This window comes from Solanum stenotomum, chromosome 11 (genome assembly GCF_019186545.1).
Source record: "Solanum stenotomum isolate F172 chromosome 11, ASM1918654v1, whole genome shotgun sequence".
NCBI lineage: Eukaryota > Viridiplantae > Streptophyta > Magnoliopsida > Solanales > Solanaceae > Solanum > Solanum stenotomum.
In genome coordinates, this window is record NC_064292.1 from 53465823 (window position 1) to 53478478 (window position 12656).

The window sequence follows — 12656 nt, forward strand, 5'->3', positions numbered from 1 at the left end:
TTCACAATGTAGTCATATTGGGAGGACATAATCAACGCAAAATACTCGTGGGACACTTAGTAGGTACAACTCGATAGAGGAGTGAGCTCGATTGGGTTCGACTCGATGGCTTGGCCTAGTTAGCAACAAGCTAAAAATCATGAATATGTATGTCATATTGGTACAATTGTTTGCATTCATGGTATTTTATTATGAGATGAAATCGCATGTTCAAACACTGATTTCATCTCATGATCTCATATCGCAGTCCAAACTCCTAGAATATAAGTTCTTAGTCAAAAGAAAGCAAGATTTGATATCATATATAGTAGGTACATATAAGGAAGCTTTTGTAGCTTTATTTTTTAACCTATATGGATTCTCAACTTCTTGTGTGACAACAAATCTTCTCAAATATGTTCAGTTCTTATTTCAGCCTTTTTTTTTTTGTCATATCCTTTCTAAACTTTAGGATGCACATTGAATAATATTGAGATATAAAAATGTTTTATATTTATAGTTGCGGTGTCTGCGTCAATTTTCGTGCACTTCAATTAATTTTCTGGAAAATCTGTCACCTCTCACTAGTAATAAGTACCAGATAACTCTGTCCAACAAGGTTAGGACTAATCCTTAACGTTCCATTTTACGATATGATGTAGTATATTTTGTTTTTACCTCAATTTTTTTTCATGTTTTTAAGTTAACTATTGTGACTTATAATACTTTTATATTACTAAGTGTACGTATACTTTTAATTAATCTTATAAAAAAAAATCTATGTTCGATGATTTCACACCCAAAAATTTGATAATTTGATTCTTATACTTCGAATCATCTCACAATAAATTAAAGATGTACATATATTGTTTAGAATTTTTGCACTATAATATTAAGTTGACTTACAATAAAAGATAATTCTTCAGGTTGATAATATAAAGTCCTCTTTTAATTTGCTTTTGATAGCCAAATTACTCTTATCTTTTGATGTGAAAAAAGGCTGACAAAATATCAGATTTTGGATATTCAATTTTTATTTAGTGAACTTTCTCATGAACCAATAATTGATTTGTCCAGAGAAATTTCACCTCAAGGTTCTTTTTTGAAAATGTCTTTTAGCTAATGTCATTGCTCAAAGATTCAACATATATGACTATACAAAAAAGCAAAGAAAATAAAGTACACCTGATTTTTTTCCTTTTTGGTTTCTTACACGTTATGTTTGATATTCATATTGGTGTCTGACAAATTCATACGTGACATGCTGCATGATTGGAAGGCTCTTTATGAGGATGGTGCTTTTAATAATATATATTTTTTATTTCTAGAATTTAAATTCGAGATTTCTGATTAAAGATGAAGAAATCTTAACCATTTCACCACAATTCATGTTAGTCAGTTACACACACTATAACAAAAAAACTTTTAGTGGCAACAAATATACACATAAAAATATCAAGAATAATAAATGCCCGATATTTTTTACTATTACCAATGAAGGTAATATAATATATTTTCAAAGAATTGATTGAGTTATTAACATGTAACCTCTTATTATTTCAAAGAAATATTAGATAGTTGTTATTGAATATATATTTTTATAAGATTTTCAGTTTGCTCAAAAAATCTTTTATTAATTAGTCTTTAATAGTCTACATGGTCTATAAGGTATAAGAAAAAAAATGATCATTTACTCTACAATAGTCCCAAAAAGGAATAACGAGCAAAACTTTTGATCATTTTTTTGTTCTTTCTTTTTATTTTTTCATTCGATTATCATACTCGCTTAGAAATTGATTAATCCTCAATAAAAAGTCTCATTTTGGAGGATAACCTTTTGTTAAAGACAACTTCATAATCAGATTCGAACTCAAAATCTCTGATTATTCCACAATTAAATTCTGGTACTAATAGTCTTGTCATCTCTATGAACTTTCCTCGATATTGAAAAGAACAACAAATGATTTGATGAGAAGGTGCATGACTAATCATTTTTCATGAATTTTGTATCTTTATATTGATTTAGATAAGGGAAAGGGGAACATTTTTAGGACCACTACATAAATAAAATTAATTGAGTCAATAAATATAATAATGAAGAAATTGCATGGCCAATTATAGAAAAACATCATCGAGTTAGGTAACCTGTCTTTAATGGATTTATTAACTTAAAAATAATACAATTATTATTTTTTTATTCTTACTGTAAGAGTGGAAGAATTGGTTTATAATGATGAAGAAATTGCTTGGCCAATTGTAGAGAAACATTAATTATCGAGTTGAACTTACCTAATGCGATTTATATATCATATGTGGTTTACTAGCTATTGCACGTAATTTTAGATAACATTATACGTGCCATATATTGTATGCACTATTAGTGTAAAAGATTTACTAACATTTTAAGAATGAAGCAAAGAATCTAAGGAAAGTTCCCACAAATATATAAAATCACATCGTGGGACATGTATAATATAATGTATAATAATTGTAAGAAAACTTTCTCAAAACTAATTAGTATTCGACACTTCCGGTACCAAAGCCCATGTGGCATGTGTTGGTGGGGTGGGTAGGGGGATTTTTTTTTATATATATATATATATATATATATATATATATATATATGTACATATATTAAATTATTAAATATGATCATTTATTATATTTTTAGTGAAATTATATATATATATATATATATTATTTACATAATCTATCGGCTTCAATTCAAGACTCACAAAAGTATAAGAATCAAGATTTTTCAAAAAATAGATTTCTGTTCAATTAAGAGTATATAACTACATGAATAAACTAACTCTAATATGTTAATTTGAGATTCAAATTCGAGATTTTTCATAAGAGGCATTGAAACATAGATATATATATTCATATCATATATATTAATTCTATTTATATTTTTATTACATAATTACGTATTTTATCAATTATTAAGAGTTTACTATCTTATATTGAGAAAATATACCTAAAACATGTATTTTTGCTACCATACACACTAAAATAGGGAGAGAGTCAAGCGATATTATCATGTAACCCAGATACATGCGAATCACACTAGATACATGTATTTGTATGTATCTAATATGATTCACATGTATCAGCTAGAGCGAGATTTGTTATGTATCCACATACATGAGAATTGACTTGAATATAGTGTATCTAGAAGAAATTACACCTAATTTTGACATCATATATGCCAAAATACATGTATCTGAGTGCATTAAAATCTGAAAAGATTCATAATATTACAGACTAGAATGTATCTAAGTAATAAGCTCCTAAACTAGTGAAATTTCTGTAAATTTCTTTATCAAAAGAGGTTTACTATTGATTCAAACATTAAACTTATAAATACATATCAAGAAAGAAGGAAAATAAAAAATTTAATAACTTGAAGATTTATATCTTAATAACTTGACCTTTACATTTTCATGAGTTGTGTCACATAAAGCGAAACAAATAAAGTAAACATTTTCATAAATAATCTAAAGAAAACAACGATTTGATAATGACAATAAATTATAACATCTTGAGAACAACTTTTTTTTTTGTTTTTTTTTTTCAATTTCTTGGATTTGGAGTTAGGGGTGGGGTAGGGGGTAGGGCGTGGGGGGGGGGGNGGGGGGGGGGGGGGGGGGGGGGGGGGGGACAGGTCATCTCAACAAGACATAGCCTCCTCCTTAATCATGGCCACCATTTCATGTACAGCACTTGCTATCTCACTCACTGTATTTAGCTCACAATTTTCTTCCACCTGTCTCATGTAAAAATACAAAATAATTAGACCCCTTTATAAATCCATCTTTTTTGCCAATATAATAATAATAAAAAAAATAACAACGAACAACTTTTATAGTTAATTAATTAAAAAAACAACTAATTATATTTTAAAAACACAGGTTTCTATCTTTTGAAACTCTTTCGGGTTGTTAGCTGATTGGAGTTATGCGTGTATTAATTATGGAAAGATTAGTTATTTATGTATTAATTATTTTATCTTCTTATACATAAAATAACTTATACATGTATTAATTATGCGACTTTCTAAACTTTCAATTAAACATTTACATGAATAACTTATTTTCTATCTACTCACAAAATGTCGTTAAAGTTATAAAAAAATTAATACATCAATAACTTGTGAATTATCCAGCTACCAAACGATCCCCTTAAGTTTTGACTTTTCAGTTTTGCCCCGTAATGACATGCATGCTCTTATAGTCATAAAAATGACCTATACAACAAGTCTACTAAGGGTATTTTCATATGTAAAGAAGTCTGATACTCTCTTTCTTTCTTAAATTTCGTGAAATAATTTTAGAAAATTGAGCATATATACTAACCTTGACACTAAATGTGTATAGTACCATATGATCAGCTGTTGTAACACTAAGGTGAAGTATAGTAAGGCACATTGCTTGTAACCAATTAACAATTTTCAACAATTGTTTTGGTCTTCTTCTTGATAACACCTTAACATTAGCATGACTTTCCACCATGGTCACCTCGATATCGGCGGCCGCCGTCCGCCTCTCCTCCATCGTTGACCCCTCGTTGTTGGTGGCGGCCGCCAACGGGTGATTGTTGTTACCGGTGGAATATTGAGGGAACGTGAAAAATTTAGAAAACGGACTACACTGAATATGTTGTTGGTTTGTTGTTATGACTTGTTTATGTGCTTCCAAAAATTGGAGGAGTTGTTCAAGTTCTTTAACAAAATTAATTGCGCCTCCAACAATTGATGCTTGGTCACCCTGTTTACATTATGATCACAAATAAATTAAAATATAAATAACTATCGATTAAATTATCGTATCAATTATTTATTTAAAATAAATGTTTTACTACTTTATACTTAATTGACTTTAACTACCAATCTGGATGTTTCCTAATCTTTAGGGCAATTTATACGTTGTTTTTTTTAATTAATAAACATGACCTACCAGTAATTACCAACTCAAATAATACACTTGATTTAATCTAAGAAATTATACAAGAAAATATAGATATATCCTTAATTAATTATGTTAGAAAATGATGCAATAATTATCAATAATAACTATGCATCAGTCTCGATCAAAGTTTTGATGCTTGAAAATGCTTTAAAATAATAGAAATAATAAAAATAACAACAACAATATTTGCATTAGATAGATATTAGCCTATTCTAGTATAGTATGTTTAATTACACTAGTTGTATGAAAACTCTTTAAAAAAAATTACATCATCAATGAATTTTAACCCATAACAACACGTTAATATACAATTTAAATTTTATCATGTTATTAATTTATTGTTTATTCAAAAGTTTATCTAATTTTCCTTGTAAATGACTTAATTGTCTAAATAACTTTCTATAACACCAGTTGTATTAGTGTATAACATTTAAACTCGAAGAAGAAAACCCCATAGTCATGACTCATGATATATGACGCTATAATAATATGTTCAGCATAATCTCATAGGTGTTGTGTCTATTAAATATATAAAAAAAAATTAAAATTGTCAATTTGCCTATTATTAATGCATGTCCTTACGTACGTATTAGAAAAAAATAAAATAAATAAAATTACCCGTTGAGCGTAAGACGGCGGCATTAACGACCGGAGTACGGCGAGGTAATCGTTCATTTGCCGTCGACGATTTCTCTCGACGGCAATGTGAGTCATCCTTTGATTATGTATTTCTTCCTCGTTTTTCGCGCATTTTGTCCGCCGCCTTTTTCTCCGCCCTGAAACCACCGTACTTTCCACCGGAAAATATTTATCCGGTGAAGAATTATTATTGTTGTTGATATCGTCGTCGTTGTAAGTTTGTGGTATTGAAGAATTAGAAGAATCCCAATTATACCCCTCATAGCCAAAATTACCATAATCATGAAAAGTTTCAAGATTGTAAAAATTACAATCTTTGTGGCTATAATTGAAAGGATCTTGTTGGAAAACAACAGTTTCAAGAGCCATTTAAAAAAAATAAAAAATATAGGCTACTATTGAAATTTTTCTTCTTTTTTTTTTTTTTTTCTCTTGAAGAGTTTGGCTAATTTGTGTAAAGGGTTCATGGGGTTTGGTTTACTTATATAGGACTGAAAAAATGGAAGAAATTAAGTAAGAAAATGCCAAGTTGTATTGTACCACTTAATTAATTTTAGTACTATAAAAAAAAAAAGGTAAGCTACAGAAACTCTTACACGTGAGAAAAACTAATAGAGGAACATTCGATTATTAGTTCATTAATTAGTAATTAATTAAATACAGGGGCGGAGCTACATCTTAGCATGGGTGGTCAGATGAACAACCTTCGTTGGAAAAATTTTGCGAGTATACATGGTAAATATTGATATTTTGATATATACTAATTTATGAACAACCTTATCTTACTAAAGAAAGATAGTCCAATGGCTGAGGCGGTTCAAAGTCGCCTCAAGGGCTTGGGTTTGAGCCCAGATTAAGGTGTTTTGTTTATTTTCTTTTTTAGTTTCGTTTTTTTAAGAGAATAAAAATGACGTTTCAATCTTTATGAACATCCTTGACGAAAATTCTGACTCCGCCACTGATTAAATATCCTCTTGTTGATGAGGGGAGAGGTGGGGTGGTGGGGTATGCTTGTCTAAACAAGAATAAGTGGAAGCGTTTTGAGATTCTTATATATTATAATAGATTGCGTACATTAGTTTTTCTTAAAAGGATGTTTTTTTTTTTAATTTTACGTTAATATAAAATATTTTGTGTATTGTGTGATTTTTTGTTTCTTATATGAGCTTGTTTGATGGGAAATATTAGAGTGGCTAGTATAGAATTTAGATATATTGAATGACAAAAGAAATAAAATGATACTATATATAAGCTTTGACGATAGCTATAATGACAAATACATTTTTTTAGCCTTTAGGAGTACTCCTTTGATAGTGTATTGTTGAGTTTGTCTTATATAAATTGTTTTTTTTTTGGGATAGGATTTTAGTTTCTTAAATAATATTGAAGAATTTTTATTTGATGAACTAGTTTTTGAGATTGAGCCGGATTAAATTCATTTCTTTCCATGTTTACTACATACAAATATTATTGTATCATTATTATTGAAAATTGTTATGCAATAGCGATATTTTCATGATTACAAAGTTTATATTATAATTAAATAGATTTACTTGTAAATATTTTTTGATAGTATAAAAAATTCCAACAATGCCCTCCACTTACTTCTTTGTAGTCAATAATGCCACTTTTTTCATCACGAAAACTATGTTGGACACATTAGTTATAAGAAATATATGATTTCAAAAGTGATAACAATTAGCAGTTCAGACTCAACTTTTCGCTTTATATTAGTGGATCTATAGACCGAGCCAGAATTCTACAAATTAAAATCACAATATATATAACTTAAATTCTTATTATAAATCTTATCCCCCCAGAGCTAGCCACCCAAATTACACAAACTTTCTTCCCTTATAAGAGAAAAGATGCTGGAGAATATTTTTTTACATATTTTGATAAGGCATTGTTTTGTCTTTATTTGGTTGATAACATTTACTATATATCTTATTAGTATGACATGCATAGTGAATCTTTTTATTAGCTTTGACTAGAAAAAGTGATCACAGATTTAATTTGAGTCAGTGTGGATGCTGTCTAGTAGGAGCAAATGAATATATTCATGTGACATACCGTACAAAAAAGAAAGAAGTTGTATCCTAGTAAGAGATCTCGAATTTGAATTATGTTGATACAAAATCATATATATATTTGTTACAAAGTTATTTATTTTTAATGTGAGATTTTTTAATATGAAATTATAATCTAATCAATCCTCGATATTATATCCTAAAGTTTAAAAACAAGAAAATAACAAAAAGACAACATTTTTCCTCTTTCCAAAGACACTTGGTTTCTGCTTGCAATTACCCCAACATCTGCTTTCTAGGTTGTAGCTTTTTAACTATCAGCCTTTTAGTGTTAAACTCCAATTTCTAAAGACCATAGTTATCAGTTACGTCTTACGTGTGCGAACAAAGTCTCAGTATAGTAAAAAAGAAATTGAAAAAGTACGTAGCTTGTATAGTGATATTGTTAATGTATAAGGTCTTATGGGAAAGCAGCGAGAGATTGGCTCGAAACATAATATTATATTACATCATATATTAAGAGCATAATTAGATTGTTTTAGTCTAATACATGATATTAGAGTTAATAGTTCGATGAAACGAGTATACATGATGATGATGAAGTGATGGTGTGAAGCCGGACTTAGTATCTTTGTTTGTCTATTGACAGATTTGCTATCATTATCAGGGGTGTATACAGGAGGGGCTCACCAGGTTCACGTGAACCCATGGTTCCCTCCCAAAATCATATATAGTAGTGTTATATTTTTTAAAAATATTTAATATAGATGCGTGAACCCAGACTCGAAGTATCATCTAATGTACTACGATGATGATTGGATGCACCTCTCTAGGTGAGGTTAGAAATTTGAATCTTTTATCTATCTTGTTTTAGTTTTCTTTCTAAGATTTTGTAACTGATTTGGATAAATAAAAGTTAATTTTGGACCTATAATTTTAAAATTTTAATGGTTTTCAGTAAAAAAATCTAATCAGTCAAATTTATGTCTTAGATCAACCTTTTTGTAATAGTGCATCCATTAGCTATAAATCCTGAATACGCCTCTGATCATTATCCGTAGCTTTGAGTACAAATACCAAGAAGAAATAGATGGGAGTTGGTGGGCATAAATAAGTTTATAATTAGGTGTTATTCATGTGAAATTTAGTTCGAGGAGACTGTCGATGTGTAAATAAAATTTCACATTAGTAATTGAAAAAAATGAAGTCGTATATAGGGTGTGTTTGGTATTTTTGAAAAATATTTCCTTTGGAAAAAAATTCTTTAAAATGAGAAAAATGATTTTTCCGATAAAAATAGAAAAAACAAGTTTCGCAAGTGTCATTATGCATTAATTGTCCCTTCAACACAATCTAACTCCATCCCCTCCCCAATAATACTTATTATTTATGTGTCAAACCCAAGAAAATAAATATGAAAGTCACTTATTTTTTTAATATAACATTTCAAAAAAAAAAAAAACATTTTTTGTGAAATTAAAACATTTGTCTTCCTAATTCACTCAAAGTGAACAATATCACATCATATTATGAGTATGTTTAGTTCTTTTAAGTACTAAACGTCCACTTCCTCCCCACTAATCTAGTTTCTGTCGTGCCTTAATTTAATTTATAACCATACAACTATATGTTTTAAATTTGTTTAATTATTTACCTTATAGATAATAAACTAATTGAATCTGAAAGTAAACTAAAATGATTAACTGTGTACGCGTGGACCAAATTATAGCACCAATTCCTGTTGATTTGGAGAAGATCAATTATATATTGAAGGACCACACATTAATTACTAAATTAAAATTTTGGTATATATTATTATGATTATTATTATTATTAAATTAGACATTAAGAGGAATATTAGGAGTTTAATTTAAAGCTTATTTCAAAGATTTTGTATCTCTATATCTTAGTCAGTAATTAGACCGTGGACTGTGGACTAATCATACTTTTTGGTTTGGATTATATTACCAAATTAATAGATTTGCAACTTAGAATATGAGATGAAGAATCCTTTCACAAGTAATAATTAGGAAAATAATTGCTTGGTTATTCTTTTTTTTAAAAAAAAAAAAAAAACTAAATGAATGAATGAATAAACCAAAATAATAGTCAATCTTTTAATTAATAATTATGATAATTGAACATTGATAAAAGAAAATGGAGTTAGTAATTTTTCAAATTATTTATCTCTTTGATGATTGTTCAATTAAATATCACGTGTACCAAACGGCCTTAATTGTGGCAAATGTGCAAGAGTATATTTCATATAGCCACAACTTTGGGTCGTGTGATTAGGTTTAACTGTTAAGGTATTATAACCTGTTTCGACATAATTTTGGGACATCATGATTTTTTCTCAATTTTATTGCTTTATATTTTATATAAAGGATATCCAACGGTTGAATTCTGAACTTGTCGCCTTTTTATGACCTTCAATCTTCTCTTTTCATTTCAATATAAAATTTACCCGGGCTATATATGACAAGTTCTATAATGAATATTTTTTTGAGCTCAATTATCAATCGTTTATAGGACTTTATGTTTGCCTCTATAAAGGGACTCAACGTCCTCTATGAGGTTTGTTCCATTACTATGTTAAGGAAAATATTGACTTACTTGTAATGAATAGTCCAGACACAATTAGCAAGGAGTTCTTCGCTCTTATCGAATCTTTGAACCTTTAAATTTTACCCATTAAACTTTAAGCCTTTAACTCAACTTTCAATAAGCGATTCGACAGTTAAATTCTAAACACAACCTTTACAACCATTTAACTTTTCCTTCCCATTTTGATATTCTTAATAAAAACAAGCTTCACAAATCATAATGACCCCCTTTCAAATTCNCCCCCCCCCCCCCCCCCCCCCACAATTTTTGTGAGTTGTTACAAATATTAACTATGAGATAATTATAGCCTCTAATTTAAGTTTAAGAATTAATAATAGATAGTTTTGACATGCATTATCATCTTCTTACCAAAAAAGTAGCTTTAGATCTAGAAGAATTTAGGATTCAAGTCAAACTCATGATACACGAGAATTTACACCCATATATTTTAGCAATTTGTTATGATTTTTCAATTTTATAATTCATTCGCTGACTTAAAATCCTAAAATTGCCTTGTGATAAAGGGAAAATACCTCTCTTTTGTCTCTTGTGTACCTAGCTGGTTCCAGAACAAGATTGATTAACTAGTTATTAATAAGGGGTTAACAACAAAAATAGACTAACTAAACTAGTTACTACTATTAATTAGGGGTTTAGTAAACCTTCTTAATTAATATTAAACAAAACCAAACAACGTACGAGAAGTGTCCCTTAATGGTCCCACATAGAACTATTAATGAACATTTTAAGTAAAAACAATAATAATTTGAAGATTAAAAAAAATAAAACAAGCTTAACTGGCAAAACTTTGAATGTATCAAAATTAATCATAGTTTAAGAGATTTGATGCCAATTAAATCTTGATAATTAAAGGATGATTATTCCCCAAAGACTTTCTTACGTTAAGTAATTACGTACTATCATTAAGAATTCTAATTATTGTTCCTTTAAAGAGACTTCCAAAATGTCTCTAGCAAATGACATAAGCAGTACTAATTAATATTTTTTTACAACTTATTTTAGACCTCAAAAATTTAAAAGAACTAAACAAATTTATAAATTTTAAATTATGATTTCGCATCTATCTATCCAGTCTCCGACCCAGTAAAATCGAAAATAATTAATTTGAGGTAATGTCTCTGAAATTAACGGTTAAATTGAATAAGATTGCCACCTCAAGTACTGGCCCCTGCTCTAATTGAACCGCTTGGATGTTTATATGTCCTTTTCCTTATAAAGTATATGTTGTGACAAAAATTTAAATGTATTTTACATCCTTAATTTTAATCAACATAAATTCTCTCTTTGAACGGAGAGTGAATCAAAAATAACTTTTTTATGTTCGTAAGTAGATATAAGTTATCGTATACTCTATCCTTCTTATGTTCTATTTATAAAATTACATTAGATATGTCGCTGACTTGTAATGTTAATTATCATGAATGATTGATTTTTTTTTATTTTGGAATTTCAGGATAACCGGCAATCGTTATAACTTTTGTCACAACTTCTGCTATTCAAGTGAGTACTCTGTGAATAGCCTGTAAACCATACACGGGATGTAAACTACATTAAGCAAGCTTTATACGATCCGACTCAGAAGACATTGAGGAGGATCGATTCCAGTTTATCTATGTAGATGACCATCCTCCAAACCAACTGAGCCCACATAAATGTTTAATTGTCTCAATAGAAATTGAAAGAAAATGAGTAAATGCATGCATAAAAAACCTATCAACTACAAGTGATTGATCGTTTTTGTCTAGCTTTATGTACAAGTGTGTCTCCCACTTGTCTCCAAGTTGCCGTATAAGAATTTTAATCAACATTAATATTCTTAATAGAATTTATAATGGAGCTTTCAAGTAATTTTCTCAATATAAAATGAGCTATTAGATCAATTTTTTTCTAGGTACTTTTTTCTACTTGCTTTAACATTTTTGTTTGATGATCTCATGATCACAATGCATTTGTCTTCTTACTAGTTTTTTTTTATTAAGTAGGACACAGAATCATTGGTATATATATATATATATATATATATATATATATATATATATATATATATATATANATATAGTCTGTATGAGTTCTCATTTTTACAATATCATTAAGTTGAACATGAGTTTGAAATATAAATGACTTGTATTGTATGTACATGTTACTATCGGGGCCGGGGACGGAGGTAGAAGTCTAAATATGAATTTGACATAAACTCAATAAATTTTGCTTAAATAGCATATTTATGTTGAGAATTTCATTAAATATGTAGATACATAAAATTTGAAATCCAATTATCATTTGAGGTTGATCGTTCTAAAATACATAACTCATTAAGTTGAAATTCTAGCTTCGAGTCAATAATTTGGCAAGATGATGTCACATCAAATTTTGATTAAATAAATTTGATGAATTACTAAAATCTAAAATT

General features: G+C 28.7%; 2 protein-coding genes across 2 annotated transcripts in view; both read right to left on the reverse strand.

Moving 5' to 3' along the window:
• The window catches only part of LOC125845221 (histone H3.3), a 202057-nt gene that overhangs the window by 105334 nt on the left and 84067 nt on the right, over positions 1 to 12656 (reverse strand). The window lies entirely within an intron of this gene.
• LOC125845211 (transcription factor bHLH96-like) lies at positions 3605 to 6010 on the reverse strand. Its single transcript, XM_049524667.1, has 3 exons — positions 5568 to 6010; positions 4338 to 4748; positions 3605 to 3748 (listed from the first exon to the last, which is right to left on the reverse strand). The coding sequence occupies exons 1-3, from the start codon at positions 5955 to 5957 to the stop codon at positions 3653 to 3655; spliced, it is 897 nt and encodes a 298-aa protein (XP_049380624.1). The 5' UTR covers positions 5958 to 6010; the 3' UTR covers positions 3605 to 3652.

Bases quoted from the DNA above. Each gene is read 5' to 3' on its own strand.
- LOC125845211 (XM_049524667.1), bottom strand. From the start codon at position 5,957: ATGGCTCTTGAAACTGTTGTTTTCCAACAAGATCCTTTCAATTATAGC. The intron at 4,749-5,567 runs GTAATTTTATTT...TAATGTAAACAG, and splicing joins CGCCGTCTTACGCTCAACGG to GGTGACCAAGCATCAATTGT. The intron at 3,749-4,337 runs GTTAGTATATAT...TACATGAGACAG, and splicing joins TATACACATTTAGTGTCAAG to GTGGAAGAAAATTGTGAGCT.